This window comes from Salmo salar, chromosome 03, assembly GCF_965601325.2.
Source record: "Salmo salar chromosome 03, fSalSal1, whole genome shotgun sequence".
In the NCBI taxonomy this organism is placed as follows: Eukaryota; Metazoa; Chordata; class Actinopteri; order Salmoniformes; family Salmonidae; genus Salmo; species Salmo salar.
Window position 1 is genome coordinate 13,452,575 of NC_138293.1, and position 22,728 is coordinate 13,475,302.

Below are 22,728 nucleotides of genomic sequence, written 5' to 3' on the forward strand. Positions count from 1 at the left end.
AGCCATTAACATGAGCCCGTCCTCCCCTCAGCAGCCTCCTGTGATTTCACGTGATGGTCAAACATATTGTAATATACTGTAAATCCTCCATCACAGAAAATATAGGGCTTACTCCTCCATCATGCTCAGACTCAGGTTACCAATGGACATAGGCCTAACTGTACTGTAGACTAATGCGTTATTGAGTTGCCTATCCCCATTCACAAGCTGGCGTGGGCCGGATGCCCTGGGGGTGTTAAACAATTATGTAATTGAGTTAATATCTCCACATGTCCATATGCTTTTCTTTTACATGAATAATACAAGTTGTTTAGGTATAGTAAAACCATGAATAATTGATTCATAAACGTATGCTTATGAAACTCCTGATGTCACGGTCATATAAAATGTGATTGGACAGTTCAGTCTTTCCACCAATAACTTGGGAGACCAACATGGCAAGGAGGCTTGGCAGAACACACCCAGTCGGGTAGGAAACCCTTTACTGGCCACCTGCATTTTTTGTGTGTGTATTCCATATGCTTGTATGTGTACGTGTTCCTATGTCACAGGAAGATCCTCCAGGAACAGGTGTGGGTAGGGGAAGGGACAGGGCCAAGACCCAGGTGATAGTCTCCCGTGTTGGGGAGGACAGATCATCATCCTGGGCTTCACCATGTACTTTCTGGTTAGGATCACTCTGGTCAAACCCCACCTAAACAGGTAGGAAGGCCTTTGCGTCCTGTGTTGGAAATGACAAGCTGTGGTCTATCTCGGGTTAGTTATGCATTTTTTGGGGGGCTCTACTGGTGGCCTGGCAAAGCTCAACCAGAGACTGGAGCTGGGTAGTGAGGCAGCAGCGGGTAGGCAGACACTGACGAAAGAACACACAGGGCAAATTCTACCAGCTCCTAAGGTGGTCTAGGTCTCCTATGTAGGATAACTCAAGTCAAGGTGACAGTGGCATACTACAATGTGTATTGGAACATAGCCAGTGACAGGACATGGAGATTATATACTGTGTAGGTGATTCCCACTGTATGGAAGGAAGTCAATGGGCTGATGTAGTGTGAAATGGAAAAGAGGATGATTACGTTACCAACAATCTCCTGGAATGTTAGTTTCATGCACTAGGACTATAGGAACTCCTACTGCATGTCTGAATTTGCTGACTTGAAGGAACATTTTTCCTGGTCTGGTTACTCATAGCAGGTACTTTGTCCATATGGGGTAGCAGTTAGCCTGGGGACGAGGCTAGATCTTACTGATACTAAATGTATCAAATTGAAACAATTTAGGATTCATTTTGTTTTTTTTAAATATATTTTTCTTTTTAATTATGAGATTAATGATAAAATGAGGCAAGAAATGGATCATTAGAAATGACATTTATTGGTTCTCAAAATATCTGGGGATAGAGAAAAAAATGTTTTTTTAGCAAACAGTACAATGAGTGAATGAATACAGGGTTCTATCCAGACATGGTACATGAATTAGTATGAAAGAAAAATGAGTGCATAGTACAGGTCAAACGATATTTACAGGGATGAATAGATAACTTATGAATAGTGGATTTGAAAACATGCAGGATAGCTTTTCATCGTTGTGCTTTTACACTGTACTCATAGCCAGAACAGCAGACCTTCAGTGAAACTCCACTCCATACATTCTTCTCCTTACCAAACTCATGTTGTCCTTCATCACTAGTGTCTCATATTTCAATAACTACAAGCTGTCTAGTGGGGTGTGAAACGATGTACTATGCATAATTCCACCTTTCTTTTTGTTTAGTGATTATATTTTGAGTTAGTCTACATTTAGAATACAAAAATATATTACCTCTGTAGTTACTCAAGGAAAGCAATTTACACACATATAGTTCATGGGGGACAGACATTTATCCCTGGCCCCAGGATAGTATTGCTTATCTTCATGGTGTGACGACATTGTACCTCACAAGTAACAAAATGTCGTTTAAACATGAACTTGAAGTAAACAACACTTGGTTGAACAAAGATCTTCAGGGACCTCATGCATTAACAATGAAAAGAAAAGGATGACATTTAAACACAACGATAATTAAAAGGAAAAATGTTCTATGATAGCGCTTGCATATTGTTTGTAATATGGTTATTGTAGTTGTCTTGTTTTGAATGGGACCTGCCCAACCATCTAACCTGCACAGAAACACACACCATGTCATTTGGTAAAAACCAGCAAACAACTGACTAATAAAAGTATCTTTATGCAGTGAGAGAACTGCAGAATCCACACTTAAAAAAGGGCAGTTGTCAGGGAAGGCAAAACCACAAATTCACCTGTTACACTTTTATTTTATTGATCTTTAACAACTTTACTGAATAGGGAGTTCATATGACATAGAATGCTGGGGAAGTCTGGAATAGGGTCAAATCTATACATAGTTGTATTCTGAAAATATAGGACGAAGCAAATTCCAATTCACCCCAAAAAAATCTACGGTGGTTCCAAACGCTTTCTAAAATCTACGGTGGTTCCAAACGCTTTCTAGAATCTACGGTGGTTCCAAACGCTTTCTAGAATCTACGGTGGTTCCAAACGCTTTCTAGAATCTACGGTGGTTCCAAACGCTTTCTAGAATCTACGGTGGTTCCAAACGCTTTCTAGAATCTACGGTGGTTCCAAACGCTTTCTAGAATCGACGGTTAGATCTGAAAAAGAAAAAAACTAAAGTGAAAGGCAGGGTACAAGAGGCTCTTTTTTTTTTTTTTTACAGTTCTTCCAGAGTCATCCTGTCAGGGAAGAAATCGGCGATACTGTCAGTGCATAATTGTGCATTCGTCTTCTGTGTACTGTCTTGTCTGTACAGTTAATAGACACCTTTAATGCTGTGTATATGATTAGATCCTCCCATCGACTCTACTTTGCAGTACAGTACATAAAGATCACAAATTGCATAGTGTAACAGAACTATAACATTGCACATCCATTTTGCCCCCCATTTCCCTTTAAAAATACAACCTGAAAAAACAACAAAATGAAGAGGATGAATTCAATGAATTTACAGTTATTTTGTGTCGGTCATCGTAAACTTCTGTGTTGCATCCAACTGGGTGCTGGACGGCAGCCATTTTACGCCAGAACGCTGCACACGCATCATAATACTGATAGACAAACAAACAAATACTGTAGAGATCAGTGCTACAAAGGAGATACACAGGGATTGGAATAGTAGTGACTCATGGTAAGACTGATAAGTCAGATGTAGTAGGAGATATATATATATATATATATATCTCTATATATATATATATATATATATCTCTATCTCTCTATATAGTACTTTGGCTCAGTAGAAAATGAAGACTAAAAAGGAATAATGTATGCATACAAGACCATCGGGATACTTCTGTACAAAATCTCAAACTTTGAGATGACGAAACATGACCGTTTCCATCTGGGGACACACAAGATGTGTGATCGTCAATTGAGATCAAACACGATTTGTCAGAGTTCTGTTCGCTAGTCTTAGAGTTGACAGCAGACGATGAAAAGGACATCCTAGTGTCTGTCAACCATCCATCACTGGGAATTAACAATGCTGGTGGTATTCTGGGTCGTGTTCAATGGGCACCAAGAGGAAGAAAACATGATTGAAAGAGAAAGAGACTGCCAAGATTTGTCCAATAAGAATTATGTTTTTGTTTTCCGTATCAAACCATTTTCTGTTGCGTGCCCTGGGCAGATCTTCACGGTATCCTGGTGTGTTAGCAGGACATGACCCTGGGCAGGTCTTCACGGTATCCTGGTGTGTTAGCAGGACATGACCCTGGGCAGGTCTTCACGGTATCCTGGTGTGTTAGCAGGACATGACCCTGGGCAGGTCTTCACGGTATCCTGGTGTGTTAGCAGGACATGACCCTGGGCAGGTCTTCACGGTATCCTGGTGTGTTAGCAGGACATGACCCTGGGCAGGTCTTCACGGTATCCTGGTGTGTTAGCAGGACATGACCCTGGGCAGGTCTTCACGGTATCCTGGTGTGTTAGCAGGACATGACCCTGGGCAGGTCTTCACGGTATCCTGGTGTGTTAGCAGGACATGACCCTGGGCAGGTCTTCACGGTATCCTGGTGTGTTAGCAGGACATGACCCTGGGCAGGTCTTCACGGTGTCCTGGTGTGTTAGCAGGACATGACCCTGGGCAGGTCTTCACGGTATCCTGGTGTGTTAGCAGGACATGACCCTGGGCAGGTCTTCACGGTGTCCTGGTGTGTTAGCAGGACATGACCCTGGGCAGGTCTTCACGGTGTCCTGGTGTGTTAGCAGGACATGACCCTGGGCAGGTCTTCACGGTATCCTGGTGTGTTAGCAGGACATGACCCTGGGCAGGTCTTCACGGTATCCTGGTGTGTTAGCAGGACATGACCCTGGGCAGGTCTTCACGGTATCCTGGTGTGTTAGCAGGACATGACCCTGGGCAGGCTTTGATATAGGGAGAAGAAAAAAAAAACGGCCATCATATCGGTAGATAATACAATAGATCGCTTCATCTTAAAAATGACATAACCTTTGCAAAACGGTTGTTTACAATCGTAGTTGTTCCCTTAATTTTACAAAGAGAAAACTGTGGCCATATTGCCATACCAATATGAGAAAGATAATGTCCAGTAAATATGATTATCGCATCAGCCCGTAATTTCCCTATCGATGCATCCCTAATATCCACTTTTGGCGCCTCCTAGTGGATGGTATGCAGATGTGCATTTCCCTCAGAGCTCAGAAGTTAGCAGATGATCTAGCGATCCGTTCTAGCCTCTCAATTCATTCTATTCATCCAATGGCTCTATCCATTCATAGCTCCATCCGTGGACGCTAGCGTTGTCCGCTCTGCCATCTCAGCTCATGGCGTGCTAAACTGGCGGACGGTGTAGAGATCCGCTCTAGTCTCTCCGTTGACACACAGTCCAGGCGGATGGTGTAGAGATCCGCTCTAGTCTCTCCGTTGACACACAGTCCACGGTGTAGAGATGCCCTCTAGTCTCTCCGTTGACACACAGTCCAGGCGGATGGTGTAGAGATCCGCCCTTGTCCTCTCTGCGTTGCTGCTACTCTCCGGGCAGATGGCCCCTCTCAGTTCATGGCGTGCTGGCGGATTGTGTGGAAGATCCAGTCCATCTTGGTGGTCCAGCCGCCGTGGTGGGCGTCATTCATCTGCTTCATAAAGTAGTCCAGGGCCTCCTGCTCAGTCTTGTCCAACGCCAGGGTCTTGCGGATGTAAGCGATGTCGTCGAAGGACTGCAGTTCGGGCATCCCCGAGCCCAGCATCATGGAAAACAGGTTGATGAAGAGGTTGGCGTGCTGCCGGATGGCCAGGTAGGCCTTGTAGCACATCTCCTGGAACCTGGTGGGAATGGAAGGACAACGGTGAGGGACAATTAGTCTGGGAAATGTTGAACCTAGCTGGGTTAGATGTGTGTGTGAGATAAATAAAGTTGCATTGTATTACCGGTTGGAGTAATGATATCATTCTGTAACACAATGACATGTACACATCCATTTAAAGCAAAGGAAGTCAAAAGGGTACCGCATCATATATTCAAACACGTACCTTGCCCTTTAGGGTAGTGAACCTAACACCTAATATTCACTTATAGGAAAGCTAACATAACACAAAATAGTGAAACTGTACCTCTCAAACTCCCTGGTTTTGGTGCACTCCTGGGTTCCTTTACTGATGACGATTAAGAAGTCCTGTGTCAAGACGAAGGGCACCCGCTCTCGCTTGTAGCCAAATTTCTTCTTCTTGTGATCCAGGAAATGGCCAAAGTCTATGTGGAATAGCTGCAAGGAGAAAATATATAGATTTTTAATTTAACCTATAACCAAGGAACGTCAAGAGAAAAGAGTAGTGTGTAGGGTTGCAAAAATCTGGTAACTTTCCCAAACTTCAACCGTTTTTTCAGAAATCCTGGTTGGAGGATTCCCGAGTTTCCGGCTTATTCCAGGAATCTTCCAACCAGTTCTACCTGCTACATAGAGCGTGTTGTTTTGAGAGCGGAGGAGCATCTTTACTCTATTCTCCCCTACTGCACCACAGTCATCAATTATGTGTTAGTACAATAGCTTAGGACCAGTTTTTCTCAAGTACTCATTACATTGTTGCTAGTGGTAGTTCTAAATGACCCTGTAATTACACAAGTTGTTTTGTTTACATTGTGAACATAGTAGCTTATTGGCATCATAAATCTATAGTAAAATAACCAGTGGTGTATAGTCGAGGCCATATGCAACCAAAATGTACTTTATTTAAATTCACAAAATAGAATGAACGCGTGCGTCAAGAATTGAACCTCAGATTCTTGAGCTTGGATCCTGCCATTGGACGTGACGTAGTGTGGGCAGTGAAGCAGCTTTCATTGATTTAGAAGGAAGCATTTCCTCAACGGCTGACGGCTATAGTGTAGCAGGGCCGTTAGTCTGTGAAGTACCTGTCCATCATCTTTGACCATGATGTTGCTGTTGTGTCTGTCACCGATCCCCAGGATGAAGGTGGCTACGCAGTAGCCCGCACATGACCGTGTGAACAAGTCAATGGCCTGGTCGTACCTGGACACAGTTTAATGGGTTTTCCGTGAGTCAATGGCATTTAACTGAAGAGGAAGTTGTAATAATAGGAATACCAAACACAGTACAATCCACTCCTAAGGAATTCCAGGAAACCTTGCCCTGTGGAGAATAAACTTGATATGTTGTCCCCCCATAAGCAACGGACTGTTCCAAATAGTTTCTCTGCTTGGAACTATGAAATGTCTCACCAAATCTCTATCCATTACAATAGTATCATTTAGAATTAATTAGGATTGCTTAGAATGAAGCAATGTAGAAGAACGAAGCTACGTAGGCCTACTGGGCATGCATTCTATGTAGTGTTCAAGTGTGGCTATTGGAACCTAGCCCAGGCATCACTCACATCTCCCCCCTGTTCTTGTCCTTGAGCCACTGGTGCAGCGTGTGGCTGTTGAACTGCAGCGCCCCCTTCAGGCCTCCTTTACACTGGATCTGCATGATGGTGTGGGAGTTTCTCACCACCTCTATCAGGCCCACGCAGTCGCCGATGGACAGGCAACCGTACGGCAGCATCCTGAATGACACAGAGGAAGCAATAGGATATATTTCAATTGATTTAAAACAGGAAATCCCATTTGAGACCAAGAAGCCCTGCACACAATCATACAAATTCCCAATTCCAACAAAAATATACAATATTTACAAACAATTTAAGAAAAGTAACTTACAAAATATGATCATGGAAAAGATTGGATGGGTCTATAAATCCCTCAAAATACTACAGTCCAACACATCTATGCCTCCGTCTATCCAGCCATCGACACAGGCCTAAAACTCCTTCTTTAACCTCTCCTTCATCTACACTGACTGAAGAGGATTCAACAAGTGACATCAATAAGGGATCATAGTTTTCACCTGGTCAGTCTATGTCATGGAATTCCAACTTATGAGGTTGGAATAATACTGTGGAATTGTGAAAATTATAATAATGCCCTTTTAGTGTAAGAGCTGTTTGAAAAGACAGCCTGAAATGTCAGCCTGTTTTGGCAGGATGGAGTTTTGGCCTGCCTGTGATAAATTAGTTAATAGACCAATAAGAAAACGACCTGACTTTCAATCCACCTACATGGACATAAATGAGATTCCTGCTCGTATCTCCTTTAGGCTACATAGGTTTCCAGTTAAGAGTTTACATCTATCAGCTCCTACGGAGAGGTAATGAACTCAACAAGTTAATGAATTGGACAAGTCGCTCCTAATTTTAGGCTCCTGCTATTAAGGAGAAGAACACGAAGGGTGAAATAGACTATTCATGCATGCTGCTGCTGAGCGGCTACAAAGAGACAGTACCTGAGATCAAGGCCCTGGTTCTGCCAGATGTTCTCCATTATTCTAATGATCTGCAAAGTCAGCATGTCCTGCCTCAGATCTGAAGGAGACGGGACGGGGGGGGGGGGGGGGGGGGAAGAGTGCAATAGCAAGATGATGAACAGTCCAAGCTTTGATCACACTTTAAAATGCAGCGTTTCCCAAACTCGGTCCTGGGGACCCCAAGGGGTGCACGTTTTGATTTTTGCCCTAACACTACACAGCTGATTCAAATTATCAAAGCTTAATGATCAACGCTGAATAGTTGAATCGGTGCCAGGGCAATCCAAAGTGAGTTTGGGGACATGCATGTAAAATGGAATCCTGTAAGCATGTTTATCGTCTAGTGAGTCAAGGGGGTTGAGTGATTCGATATGCATTAGTGAGACATACCATCTCCGTTTTTAAAGATGATCTCGTTGCTCTGGAAGAGCAGCTCTGACATCATGTCAGGGTTCTCCCAATTGAGCCACAGGGGCCGCTTGGCCGATGACATCATCCGGCACTCTTCCAAGCTGAAACAGATAAACATTGTATCAACACGGAGGCGCTGAGAATAACGTTAAGAAAACACTTGACCTGTCATTAACCCTCAATTTCACAGGACACATTTCTTGGTTTCTTTGTTCAAACATTCCGGGGAAATATGTGGACGTTTGTGGTCATGTCTACTGCGCTTTCTGGATTGAAAAAGCGTATGTACCGGAGGTTTCCCAGCTGGTGCGCTGGGTTGAGTGGAGAGGTGAAGCTCTGTAGGGCATCCATGTAGTCAGGCCGTTTCATCTGCTCCACCAGGAACTTCATCTGAACCTGAGGGCAGAGAGAGAGATCGTCACTTTACTGCAAGGAGTCCATAGTCGTGAAGACCATTTGGGCCTGTTGGCTTGTAGAGCAGTTCCACTCGTTTTGCTTAGTATCTCTAGTTTGTTGTACGATTGTGTGTTGTTCTTTTGTGTTGTATTGAGGATAAGAAAAACGTGGTCATCTCTTGAGGCTTCCATGTTAGGGAGTGAAATGGAGTGGAAGGGCCTTGACCACAGCGTAAATTGACCTTCTGGGCCTCGTCCTTCTTCTCCTGCTTGAGGAGGTCGGTAAGGTTGATGAGTTTCTCCATGGCCTCCACCTGTCTGCTCAGGTGCTTGAGGTACATGCCACAGGCCCGGCAGTAGGACTCCAGCAGCAGGCCAAACCGCTGGCTCACAGTCTTGTTGTGCATCTCCGACCTGGAGGCAGAGACAATAACTTATGTGATTGTGAACTACAGTTCAGCAGCAGACCTCTTCTACGATATGCTACTCCAAATATCCAATATAAATTGTTTTGCACCCATTAATAAGTAGATAATAATAAAAATATATTTTAGTCGCATTTTCATTCAATAATCTTAGTATGGTGAAAAAAACAAGGCTTAGTTAATTCATTTAGACTTCATTTAACAGATAGATACAGCCCAACTGATAAAACTGCACAGTATGGATTTATAAAGTTCAAATACAGCATAGTCTTGACCTTCAAGATATATCAATGTCAAATACCATCATATGAGATTTAATCATATATCGCCCTGATTGTGCACCCTCATACAAAATGTAGAAGCAAGACTTCTCAAACTGCATGACCCATAGAAATGTATGCAAAAACATTTCCAAAACACGTCTTGTGATTACACAAATAAATGCATGAACACACAGTGAAAATAAATGTGTAACTTGATCTGGCGAATTGCCCTTGGTCAGCTTTTCTTTATGTAAACCCTGATTTGCACAAATTAAGCTTTTTAGAGGACCTTGAAGAAAGATGTATTATACCAGCAGAATGGCATTCCAGCTGCCTGTGGCAACATCAAGCCATCCATAATACACACTGTGGAAACAACCGGAAAACAAACTCACTTTAGATGCCAAAAGAAGAAATGTCCTATCCGCTGATTGGTCAAAGCCTTCTTCAGCAGGAAGCGGGCCAGCGGGTTATCGAGGTACTGTTCGTACTTAAGAACCTGATGGCCAGAAAATAAAAACAGGGCACGTTTACAACACACACCCACATACAGTGCATTCGTAAAGTATTCAGACCCCTTGACTTTTTTTCACATTTTGTTACATTACAGCCTTGTTCTAAAATGTATTAAATATTTGAGGTGAATAGTCGATTTCACCCTTCGTGTTCTTCTCCTTAATAGCAGGAGCCTAAAATTAGGAGCGACTTGTCCAATTCATTAAACTGTTGAGTTCATTACCTCTCTGTAGGAGCTGATAGATGTAAAATCTTAACTGGAAACCAGTGTAGCCTAAATGAGATACGAGCAAGAAGAATGTCCATGTAGGGGATCAAATGTCCACCCAGACTATTTGCATTGACCCCCCCCCCCCTTGTTTTTACACTGCTGCAATTTTACACTGCTGCAACTCTTTGTTAACTATCTATGCATAGTCACTTTAACTCTACCTACATGTACAAATTACCAAAACTAACCAGTACCCACGCACATTGACTCGGTACTGGTACCCCCTGTATATAGCCTCATTATTGTGTTACTTGATTTTTTACTTTAGTTTATTTTGTAAATATTTTCTTAATCAACAATGCAGTTCAAGAAATTAGAGTTAAGGGCTTGTAAGTAAACATTTCATGGTAAGGTCTTTTTACCTGTTGTATTCAGCGCATGTGACAAATAAAATGTGATTTGATTTATGTGGATTGAAAGTCAGGTTTGTGCCTTGACACAATCCTGTCTCAGAGCTCTACGGACAATTCCTTCGACCTCATGGTTTGGTTTTTACTCCGACATGCACTGTCATCTGTGGGACCTTATATAGACAGGTGTGTGCCTTTCCAAATCATGTCTAAGGAATTGAATTTACCACAGATGGCCTCCAATCAAGTTGTAGAAACATCTCAAGGATTATGGAAACAGGATGCACCTGAGCTCAATTTCAAGTCTCATAGCAAAGAGTCTGAATACTTATGTAAATAAGGTATATCGGGTTTTTATTTTTTTACAAATTAGCATAAATTAAAAAAATGTCTGTTTTTGCTTTGTCATTATGGGGTAGTGTGTGTAGATTGTTTTTTCCTTCATCAATTTCATCCATTTTAGAATAAGTCTATAACGTAACAAAAAGTAGAAAAAGTCAAGGGGTCTGAATACACTGTAAAGCAAAAAGGATTACTTTAGCAAACCACAGAAAGAGATCAGACGGAATAAAGCCACCATGTAAAATAAAGCAGTTAGCCTAAAGGGGTCATATTGAATTCTGTCATTACGTAGTGTTAATTATTTAAACATTGTCAGATGGTGTCAAAACCCCAACTATCAAGATGGCAGTGGCATTCATGTTGAGTCAAAGAACATTTTAAAAATAGTATGTGGTTTCTGTGTGGTCATTCTGTCTCTACACAACACAGACTATGAGTGGGTCGTATTACTGTACCTAGACCAGCTGGACGAGGTATTCAGAGAGTCTGTCTGGTAGGTACACTACCGTTCAAAAGTTAAGGGGTCACTTAGAAATGTCCTTGTTTTTGAAAGAAAAGCACATTTTGTGTCCATTTAAAATAACATCAAATTGATCAGAAATACAGTGTAGACATTGTTAATATTGTAAATTACTATTGTAGCTGGAAACGGCATATTTTTTATGGAATATCTACATAGTCGTACAGAGGCCCATTATCAGCAACCATCACTCCTGTGTTCCAATGGCACGTTGTGTTAGCTAATCCAAGTTTATCATTTTAAATGGCTAAATGATCATTAGAAAACCCTTTTGCAATTATGTTAACACAGCTGAAAACTGTTGTGGTCATTAAAGAAGCAATAAAACTGGCCTTCTTTAGACTAGTTGAGTATCAGGAGCATCAGCATTTGTGGGTTCCATTACAGGCTCAAAATGGCCAGAAACAAAGACCTTTCTTCTGAAACTCGTCAGTCTATTCTTGTTCTGAGAAATGAAGGCTATTCCATGCAAGAAAATTGCCAAGAAACTGAAGATCTGGTACAACGCTGTGTACTACTCCCTTCACAGAACAGAGGAAACTGGCTCTAACCAGAATAGAAAGAAGAGTGGGAGGCCCCGGTGCACAACTGAGCAAGAGGACAAGTACATTAGAGTGACTAGTTTGAGAAACAGACGCCTCACAAGTTCTCAAATGGCAGCTTCATTAAATAGTACCCACAAAACACCAGTCTCAACGTCAACAGTGAAGAGGCGATTCCGAGATGCTGGCCTTCTAGGCAGAGTTGCTCTGTCCAGTGTTTGTGTTCTTTTGCCCATCTTAATCTTTTCTTTTTATTGGCCAGTCTGAGATATGGATTTTTCTTTGCAACTCTGCAAAGAAAAACAAGATAGACTGACGAGTTTCAGAAGAAAGGTCTTTGTTTCTAGCCATTTTGAGCCTGTAATCGAATCCACAAATGCTGATGCTCCAGACACTCATCTAGTCTAAAGAAGGCTTCTTTAAATCAGCACAACAGTTTTCAGCTGTGCTAACATAATTGCAAAAGGGTTTTCTAATGATAAATTAGCCTTTTAAAATTATAAACTTGGATTAGCTAACACAACATGCCATTGGAACACAGGAGTGTTGGTTGCTGATAATGGACCTCTGTACGCCTATGTAGATATTCCATTAAAAATCTGCCGTTTCCAGCTACAATAGTCATTTACAACATTAACAATGTCTACACTGTATTTCTGATCAATTTGATGTTATTTTAATGGACAGAAAATGTGCTTTTCTTTCAAAAACAAAGACATTTTTAAGTGTTCCCAAACTTTGGAACGCTAGTGTATTTATTACTGTACCTGGACCAGCTGGATGAGGTATTGAGAGAGTCTGTCGTCTGTTAAGTATTTCTCAAGGCACTTCACGGCAAAGTCTCGAATCATGGGATCGGGGAAGTTGCAGTCCAGCAACTCCATGGCTTGTTCTGGCTTTATGGCTGGCCAGTCCTTCAGAAGGCAATACATCTGGGACAAAGAACAAATATAAAAATGCATGCCTAAAATAAAATGAAAAGTTCGAGGAAATTTAAAAAAACTTTTTTTTACTGACATGACCGTCTCAGAAATGGAACCAAATGGCTAAATGAGTCAAATCAATTAAAATGAATATGCAGCAAATAGCCCATGCTATGCTAGGCTATAAAAAAGACAAGTGTCAGCAGTTGAAATGTGAGACTGTTTACCTGTGCAACCTCATCTCTGGAGTTCCATTTCACTGCCAGGAGAATCTTGGGAAGTATCTCTGGGATAGTGCCGCAGTAATGTCTACAGGAGGAGAGAACAGTGCATTAGTTTCCTCTCCTAACATCACACACTGGGCCTGTTAGTAGAAGAGCTCGTTGAGTAGCTTGAGCAGGTAACCAAACTATTTCAGGTAAGAAATGTTAGATAGATCTTGCAAGGGTTTTGTTTACAAGTTTTTCATAACAAATATGCATTTGCTGACGAAGCATACCCACTGTATGTACACACACACACTGCATGTTACCTGTGCCTCCACAGGAAGTCCTTCTCCTGCTCAGTGATTTCAGACAGTGGGTCTCTGTTACACACCAAGCGCAGCTGTTCGTTGTCACTGTCCGTCAGGGGGTTGTCCCTCGCCAGTCTGTTACTCTGCAACAGAGACCATTAATGCTGCTTATTAAACGACAATACAGGTGGGAAACAGGGTTGTGTTCAATAAACACTCCATTGTGCAACGTTTTGCAACAGAAAACTAAAATCTGTGTTCTTATTGGACACACTCAGGTAGTACCCTCCCTCTTTCCAAATGATTTTTTTCTTCCTGTTTCGCGCCTAATGAACATGCCTCAGGGAGAGACACTATGAATGAAATATGAAACCACAGACGTCTCAGGTTGTGTTTGACTTCTAGTGACGTCTCTAGTACACCCAACTTGTCAACAGCATTAAATCAACATAAAAGATTAACGTACAATGTTAATATTGACTTAGAAACACAAACACTTGGGAATTACCAAACCGGTGTGGCAGTAGTTGAAGCCCAGCTCCCGGGATATGTTACAGTTGGCGTGCTCCTCGATGGCCGGCATGTCGGGGAACTTGACCGGGTTACTGAAGTGATCAAACTCCAGCTCCAAGCAAGGGGTTTCCTGTGGGCCCATAGTAATATAATGAAAAGGTCACAAGGGGTCATTCAAAATTGCCTGAAGAGAACCATGGTGTCCTATTGAGGGGTTAGGTGGCGCGTCAATTAGTCATTAATAAGGGAGATAAGAGGCTTAGACAGCTAGAGGGGAGGATTATTGCTAGCCGCTCAAGCTGTATGTGAATGGATTTAGGGTCGTGTTGGTGTGTGTAACTTTGTCTCTGTAGGTGTGTGTAGATGTGTGTGTGCGGCTTATCGTTCGCCACTCTAGCTGAGTGTCTTTGAGAAAGTGTGTCTTTGCATCGGTCTCTGCGTGTGTGTGTGTGTGTAGTCGAGCTAGCTAACACCTCCGACCTTGTTTGGATTGGAGCCAGTGACTCCGATGGCATTGAGCAGGTCTTCCAGGCCATGGGGCACAGGCCACAGGTTGAGGGCCATCTTCCCGGCCACTAGAGTGTGGGTGTAGTCAAACAGGTTGATGTTGCCCCAGGCTAGCGGACAGTGCTCCTGCAGCAACAATAGAGCAACATTGTATTGTATTGTAGTCAAACGTATGGAGTTGGATTGGAATCGTGGTTAATGTAAATAGTTAAATTATTTTGTTAAAGGATACAGCATTCCAAGCAATGGAAGGATAAAATTGAAGGCGATGGTTGCACAAAGACAACAGCAGGATTGGTTAAAGCCAGGAAATGTACTGCTAATGTATTTCTTTCCGTATCCATCTGCAACAGGAGTCTCAAACTGGCGGCCCGAGGACCACATCAGGCCCAAAAGCTGCTTCGCTATAGCCCCCCCATGATAACACTAAGACCGACATTGGCCCCCCCTGACATAGGCCCTCTGGTATTTTGAGTTTGAGACCTCTGACAGTTTCTGACAGGGGAAAAAAGTTACTTTTGGTTTGGTCAAACTAAGTTCCTGGCACTGGTAGGCAGGAGGGAGAGCTCACCTCTTTAGCCCCCTTCCTCCCTTTCACAGAGCAGATGGACAGACAGAGGCGGGCGGCACGTGGGATGTCTGGAATGTACATGTCGTAGTTCAGCCACTCATTCCACCTGGGATGGACAACAAGAACATTTCACCAATCAATCAAATAAACATACTTATGAAGCTAACAACAGGCTTCGCTATTTTACAAGGAGCACGTGAGCCTAAGTTCAAAAATAAAAAGGCACACCGAAAGACATTTAGGAGCACAATGCAAAATATGAGGTAATAAAATGTATGATTCTACCTTTTTCTAGGCACACTGGTGCTCCTAAATTAAAAATCCAGGTCGCACAGCAAAATACTTGGGCGCATATGCGAGTAAAAATGGTCTCACTGTAAAGACCTGCAGTATGTGATTTAGCAAGTACTTCATTAAGAAAGCACAGTTTATTATGACGCTGGATGGCACACCTGGGATTTGAGCATGGCACGCGCTGAGTGTTCACATTGTCACACAGCTGCTCCCCACCGTGGTAGATCCCAGTCCGGACATAGATCTAGATCAATAGCAGGGACACATCAATAATTTACATAGATGCCTTTGATACAGAAACTGACATCCAGGACATTAGGGCCCAAACCGGATCTATTCAGATATTACATCTAAATGTTGTTCCTCTTCTTCACGAGGACCTGCACTGACATGTACAACAGAACTGACAACAGGATCGTGTTCAGTGGGGAGAAAACCTTTTGTAAAGGGGTACTGCCTGAACTTGTTCATATGGCTATATATCAAATCAAATTGTATGGTCACAGACACATATTTAGCAGATGTTATTGCGGGTGTATCAAAATGCTCCAACAGTGCAGTAATATCTAACAATTCAGAACAATACACACAAATCTAAAAGTAAAATAAATATTAGGACGAGCAATGTCGGAGTGCTAGCACAGACAGGAATAAGACCTTTAGCTCGGTGCGGATGTTGCCTGTAATCCATGGCTTCTGGTTGGGAAATGTATGTACGGTCACTGTGGGGACAACGTTGTTGATGCACTTTATTGATGAAGCCGGTGACTGAGGTGGTATACTCCTCAATGCCATTGGATGAATCCCGTAACATATTCCTGGAGCAGGACACTAATCCAGATGCTTATAAGAAATCCTGCTATGCCCTCAGACGAGCCATCAAACAGGCAAAGCATCAATAAAGCACTAAGATTGAATCCCACTACACTGGCTGTGACGCTCTTCGGATGTGGCAATGCTTGAAAAATATTATAGACTACAAAAGGGAAACCCAGCCGCGAGCTGCCCAGTGAAGCGAGCCTACCAGACGAGCTAAATGCCTTTTATGCTTGCTTCGAGGCAAGCAACACTGAAGCATGCATGCGAGCACTAGCAGTTCCGGACGACTGTGTGATCACGCTCTCCGTAGCCAACATTCCCAAAGCCGCGGGGCCAGACGGATTATCAGGACATGCACTCAAAGCAAGTGTCTTCACTGACATTTTCAACCTCTCCCTAACCGAGTCTGTTATACCTACATGTTTCAAACAGACCACCATAGTCCCTGTGCCCAAGAAAGTGAAGGTAACCTGCCTAAATGATTACCGCCCCGTAGCACTCACGTCGGTAGCCATGAAGTGCTTTGAAAGGCTGGCCATGGCTCACATCAACGCCATCATGCCGGAAAGCCTAGACCCACTTCAATTCGCACACCGCCCCAACAGATCCATAGATGACGCAATCTCAATCGCTCTCCCCACTGCCCTTTCCCACCTGGACAAAAGGAACACCTATGAGAATGCTGTTCATTGACTATAGCTCAGCATTCAACACCATAGTGCCCACAAAGCTCATCACTAAGTTAAAGACCCTGGACTAAACACCTCCCTCTGCAACTGGATCCTGGACTTCCTGACGGGTCGCCCCCAAGTGGTAAAGGTAGGCAACAACACATCTGCCACGCTGATCCTAAACACCTGGGCCCCTCAGGGGTGCGTGCTTAGTCCCCTCCTGTACTCCCTGTTTACCCACGACTGCATGGCCAAGCACAACTCCAACACCATCATTAAGTATGCTGACGACACAAGAGTGGTCGGGCTGATAACAGACAACGATGAGGTAGGCTATCGGGAGGTGAGAGACCGGGCAGTGTGGTGCCAGGACAAGAACCTCTCCCTCAATGTGAGCAAGACAAAGGAGCTGATCGTGGACTACAGGAAAAGGAGGGCCGAACAGGCCCCCGTTAACATTGATGGGGCTGAAGTGGAACGGGTCGAGAATTTCAAGTTCCTTGGTGTCCACCTCACCAACAAACTAGAATGGTCCAAACACACCAAGACAGTTGTGAAGAGGGCACAACAACACCTTTTCCCCTTCCGGAGACTGAAAAGATTTGGCATGGGTCCCCAGATCCTGAAGAAGTTCTACAGCTGCACCATCGAGCGCATCCTGACTGGTTGCATCACCGCCTGGTATGGCAACTGCTCGGCATCTGACCGTAAGGCGCAACGGAGGGCAGTGCGTACAGCCCAGTACATAACTAGGGCCAAGCTTCCTGCCATCCAGGACCTATATAATAGGCGGTGTCAGAGGAAGGCCCAAAAAATTGTCAAAGACTCCAGTCACCCAAGTCATAGACTGTTCTCTCTGCTACCGCACGGCAAGCGGTACCAGAGCCCAGTGAAGGACCAAAAGGCGCCTTAACAGCTTCTACCCCCAAGCCATAAGACTGCTGAACAATTAATCAAATGGCTACCCAGACTATTTACTGTACATTGACCCCCCCCCGTATATAGCCTCGTTGTTGTTATGTAATTTTCTTGTGTTACTTAAAAAGAAAAATGTTACTTTAGTTTATTTAGTAAATATTTTCTTACTCTTTCTTGAACTGCATTGTTGGTTAAGGTCTTGTAAGTAAGCATTTCACGGTAAGGGCTACACCTGTTGTATTCGGCACATGTGACAAATACAATTCGATTGACTAAAATACAGTAGAATAGAATACAGTATTTACATATGAAATGAGTAAATATGAGCCCAAGCCCCCCAAAAATAACTGAATTAAAGTAATGATTGTGCTGTTATATAATACATAGTCTACCGCATATTACACATGGCAGAAAAACAGTCACACACAGTAAAGATACCCCAACATAGTTATTTAAGATCTCTTCGGAACATAATTGGTCTAGCCTAAATAACTCAAATTGAGATTTAGCCTACAATTATAGTGAATTTGTTTTAGATTTTGAATAGCCTAGTAAGAGGGCTTTTTTATTTTGTATATAATTAATAGGCTGACAATATCTTCAGCTACAGAATATCTAACCACTGCGTTTGTCTCCTCCCCCCCTCCTTCATTCCTTTCTCCAATGCGCAGAGACTCAAACTAAGCACTGGGTAACTGCAGGAACAGGGTTGGAGAGCCTATGGCATACAGAGTTTGGGCACAATATCACCTGTGGCACAGCGAAATGACCGGAGTAGCCTACCCAACTTGAGTGAAAAATGTACCGGTGGGAAAATGCCCTTTTCCAGTGCATATGGATTTTTTTTTTTAAATCCCCTGCCCATTTGATTATGTGGCAATCTAAATTGAAACTAATTTCACATATTAGTAAAGATTAAATTGATGGGTGAAAATATGATCACTTGAGAGAACAGCGTGAGGCAAAGAACAGAGCACCAATTTTTTTTGGGGGGGGGGAATTATTTTCTTGCTTATTATAAAATAATGTCACAGGACTTAAGCATATCTTGTATGCTAACAAGCCTACAGCCTATGACATGGCGCATATCCAGATAACATACAGTAGGCCAACTCATATTATGTTCTTCTGAAATACATGTTCTTCATATCATGTTTCTTTAGACCTGCCTAAAATAAATAAATGCATTTATTGTGTTGGTGTATAATCAATGGATTTATTAGACTTTTAAAAAATGTAGATGTTCCAAAGGCAGGAATCAGAGGCTTGTATGCATGGAGCCTGGAGATGCTAAACGTGTTTGTTAATTAACGGTCAATTACCGTGAGACCGGCAGTCTTTTGCATGACAATAACCAGCTGACAAATATGGCATGACCGCCACAGCCCTAAACACAGGTATTCGTTATCAGTTGCAAAACATTTCATTACGATATGCTCCACTGAACACAACCCAAAAATCCTCAAGTACAGTACCTTGTCAATGTCCCTGATGTTTACATTGACATAGGTTGCGCACAGTATCCTGATCCTCAGCGTGCCGTTGATGGTCCACAGGGACTTGGTGGCCGTCTCGCCGTTCATATAGGGCGTTGCCGTGGAAATGCGTCGGGCGTACGAGGGCATGGTAAAGGTGTCGATGGGCAGCTGGGAGTAAAGGCTATCCTTGGCCATTAGCATGAGGTTGGGCATGCGCCCCAGCATGATGCAACTCCTCACGTACTGGAAAGGAAAGGCATCGACATAAGGACATTAGACACTACACCAAGCCAGAGGTAACTGAACATGCAACAACTGGCTACCTATGTTTTTCGCATCTGCTTTTACCTGTGTAACATTGCTAGCTAGTCATTGGCCAGTCATTGTAAAAGGCTTCAGACAGGACTCAAAGGAAGAATGTCCTAACAGAGTACGCTTGTAAAAGTGTTACTTGTTTCTTCTTTTTTTCCTCTCAAATGCCAACATTTCAGATCAGACTGTTGCCATAAAAAGCAGCATTTGGGAATTATTTATTTGGTATCATATTTATTTATTATATTTAAAAACACACCGGCAAGAGTCGAACTACAACAGATGTTTAATTGTATTCCTATTCAAGATGAGGAGAACGCGTGAGAGCAATGTGTGTGGGTCTGTGTTTACCTTGTACTGGCTAAGGGGGTACTTCTCCAGCAGGTACTCGTCACAGCCGCACACCTTGAGGATGTACTTTCCCTGATACTCCTGCACACACATCTTGAGCTGCTCGTGGGACAGCAGCATGCTACGTGTCTTCTTGCGGATGGCCTCTGCGATCACATGCTCCGGCACGCAGTCGTGATTGATCTTCAGGGTGTACTTCTGCTTGTCGTTGCTCGGCGACACGATGACCCAGATGACCACTATGATTTGACCTGGGGGAGAAAAGAATACGGAGGTCAGTCCCAGGGTCCTGAATAAATGTGTTATTACAGTAACATGGCAAAGGTAAGCGAGGTAAATGTTCAAGTCTTCCACCATCCAATCAGAAATGTCACACCGTGTCTGATTGTATTACTTAAAAAATATTTATACTTTAGTTTATTTAGTAAATATTTTCTTAACTCCATTTGTTGAACTGCATTGTTGGTAAAGGGCTTGTAAGCAAGCATTTCACGGTTAGGTCTACACCTGTTGTATTCGGCGCATGTGACAAATTCCATTTTATTTTAATTGATTAAAATCACAAAAACATATTTAAAACAAGTGGATGGTGATTCTGTCAATGTTTACAACAGTGTCTGTTTATAGAATATTAGGCTGTACGTGGCTGGGACATTTTGCCTTTCCCAGACCAAAACCGCCTTTATGTGTCACTGTCTCCCATTTCCTACCTTTGTCAAGCTTATTGAAGATGTGCTTGGGCAGTTCTACTGACGACTCTACATTGGGAGGGTAGACGTACAATGCTCTACTGATGGGTCCATTAGTGTCTCGGAGGTCCACAGACTCCTTGCAGACATTCAATATGTTTCTTCTAAAGTCCTGCACTTCCGAGTCCTTGACCAGGTCAAACTCGCATATAGGCATTCCTATTGCAAAACCTGTACAAAGAAAAATAACATTTCATGTACTCCTATAGCTTCAAGATACATTGTATCAAGCTTAATCACACTCAGTGTTCATTAATGAAATTTGAGTGCTGTATTTGAAAACAGCCAGATGTCACACTAAACTCAAAGAAAGCGTCTATGTGACGTCAGTGACCAAGTATAAAGAACACGAGAGACATACATACCAATTTCTCGGTTGAGTATTTTCTCCTCTCGGTTGCCCACTGGTTCGATGACTTTCAGGAAGGCCTGAAAAAGCCTGAGGTCGCACAGTCTCCTTGTCTCATCGTAGAACTCCTCTCGCTCAGCCTCTTGGGTAACGCTGACAAAGATGTAGGAGGTCTCCTCCTGTAGGAGGTGGTGGAGAGGATACTTCCTGGCCTCTTTGAAGAGTTCGTGTTTGACCGAGATGAGTGTTGCCTCACGTGTGCACACCAATGTCAGAATCATCCCATTTGGGAGAAGGCAGTCCACCTGGATGCTCGGGGGCATCAAGTGCATGCCCCATAGTTCCCCAGAAGACGGTCTGGGAGGCATGGTGGTCAGGTCGGCTGCTCCTCACTATGCTAATAATTAGGATGAGACAAGTCGACCAACTGGACAGAGAGAGAGAGTGGGACAATTCCATAAGATGCAGTGACCTGTTTAACAAAAATATCCATACTGCTAGCTAAATATATTGAATGACAGTGGAAGTGCAAAAAACGAATAACTATCACATTATAATCAGGCGGTTGCTTACAGTACATTATAAAATTATGAACTCAAATTGTTCATTGTCCCAGAAAATGTAACGTTAAATGCATGGGGGCAGCTCAAGCATGAAAAAGGACATATGTTGCTCGAAGAAAATATTTCACACAACAATAGGTAGTTTAGTAGCTAAGTGGAGAGGTTGACAGCTCAATCACTGTAATCATTAGCTAGCTAATGAACAAGCTGTGTCACAACAAGCAATGCCAATGGAATTTGAAGACAGTAGCTAGCTGGTTAGCTAGCTTGCTAATAAAGTAACTAGTTAGCTAGTTGTTTAGCTAATTTGGCAACATATTAATTCAGCCAAATATGGGTGTATTGGGATGGCAAAAGGTCAAGAACTAACCGGCAATTGTTATTTTCTTTTTCCTTGCTAGAATGCGTCTAGTTACAGAGTTAGCTTAAACACTTAACCTAGCTAGCTAAAACACCGGTGCTACTACCTAGCAAGTTTGCTAATATTAGCTGACAAACCGCTAGCCATTAGCTAGTTGTTTGTGCCGACTTAGCTAGCCTAGCTAATTGTCCAATGCCTTATTATGCAACTATGCCGTACTGTTGTCTCGTTGAAAAGTATATATTTATTTGATATGTATTTTGACACCTTTTCTCTTTTATGATTAAATACCTGGCATCTGTAGACAAACAACAGTTTGGTTATTGTCTCGCGCAAGTAACGCCCTGTTTTCACTCATAACAGGCAACTTTCTCCCGATAATAGCTAGCTAACGTTAGCTAAACAAACCCAATTCGTACCCGTTCTACACCTCCTCAGTCGTAGCGCTTGCTTGCACCTCCATCCAAGTCTCAGGGCAGTCCGATTTCTCAACAAAGACGTCGTTGGCTATAATATATAGTTTTCCCAAGGAATAAGTTCATTACATTCCATGGTGTGATGTCCAGCCCAATAGCGAAAAATACTGCATTTTGATGGCTCACAAGCCGCTAGTGTTCGTTTAGCCAAAGCTAGCTGCCTGGCTTCTCGTTAGTACCGCCCCATACATAGGCCCCCGTGGCATCGGGCTTTGACCTCGAAGGCATGATGCATAGAATGTTCTCTGTCGTTCTATTCAAACACTGTATTCCATTTCACCAATAGCATTTTATACATTTGACATACTGTTTAAACGTGTAAGAAAAAACACACTCTTGAAATAAAATTGTTCAATTCTGACAGCATGGCAACACAATTCAAGTAAAAATGCATTTAATAGTTGGCCAGGGGTAGACAACTGGAGATG

The 22,728-nt window shown here is 42.9% G+C and overlaps 1 protein-coding gene across 1 annotated transcript; it reads right to left on the reverse strand.

Moving 5' to 3' along the window:
- Nucleotides 1-1,352: 1,352 nt before the first annotated feature.
- On the reverse strand, nt 1,353-22,505 carry LOC106598808 (phosphatidylinositol 4,5-bisphosphate 3-kinase catalytic subunit alpha isoform). The gene is made up of 21 exons (XM_014189813.3): nt 22,244-22,505; nt 20,917-21,327; nt 20,513-20,722; nt 19,803-20,053; nt 19,137-19,382; nt 15,412-15,497; nt 14,960-15,065; nt 14,362-14,514; nt 13,877-14,011; nt 13,387-13,511; nt 13,082-13,163; nt 12,699-12,863; nt 9,786-9,889; nt 8,945-9,116; nt 8,597-8,703; nt 8,287-8,408; nt 7,876-7,954; nt 6,929-7,099; nt 6,447-6,564; nt 5,648-5,799; nt 1,353-5,359 (listed from the first exon to the last, which is right to left on the reverse strand). Exons 2-21 carry the CDS (start codon nt 21,266-21,268, stop codon nt 5,089-5,091), a joined length of 3,207 nt encoding a protein of 1,068 aa, XP_014045288.1. The 5' UTR covers nt 21,269-21,327; nt 22,244-22,505; the 3' UTR covers nt 1,353-5,088.
- Between the last annotated feature and the right edge of the window lie 223 nt (nt 22,506-22,728).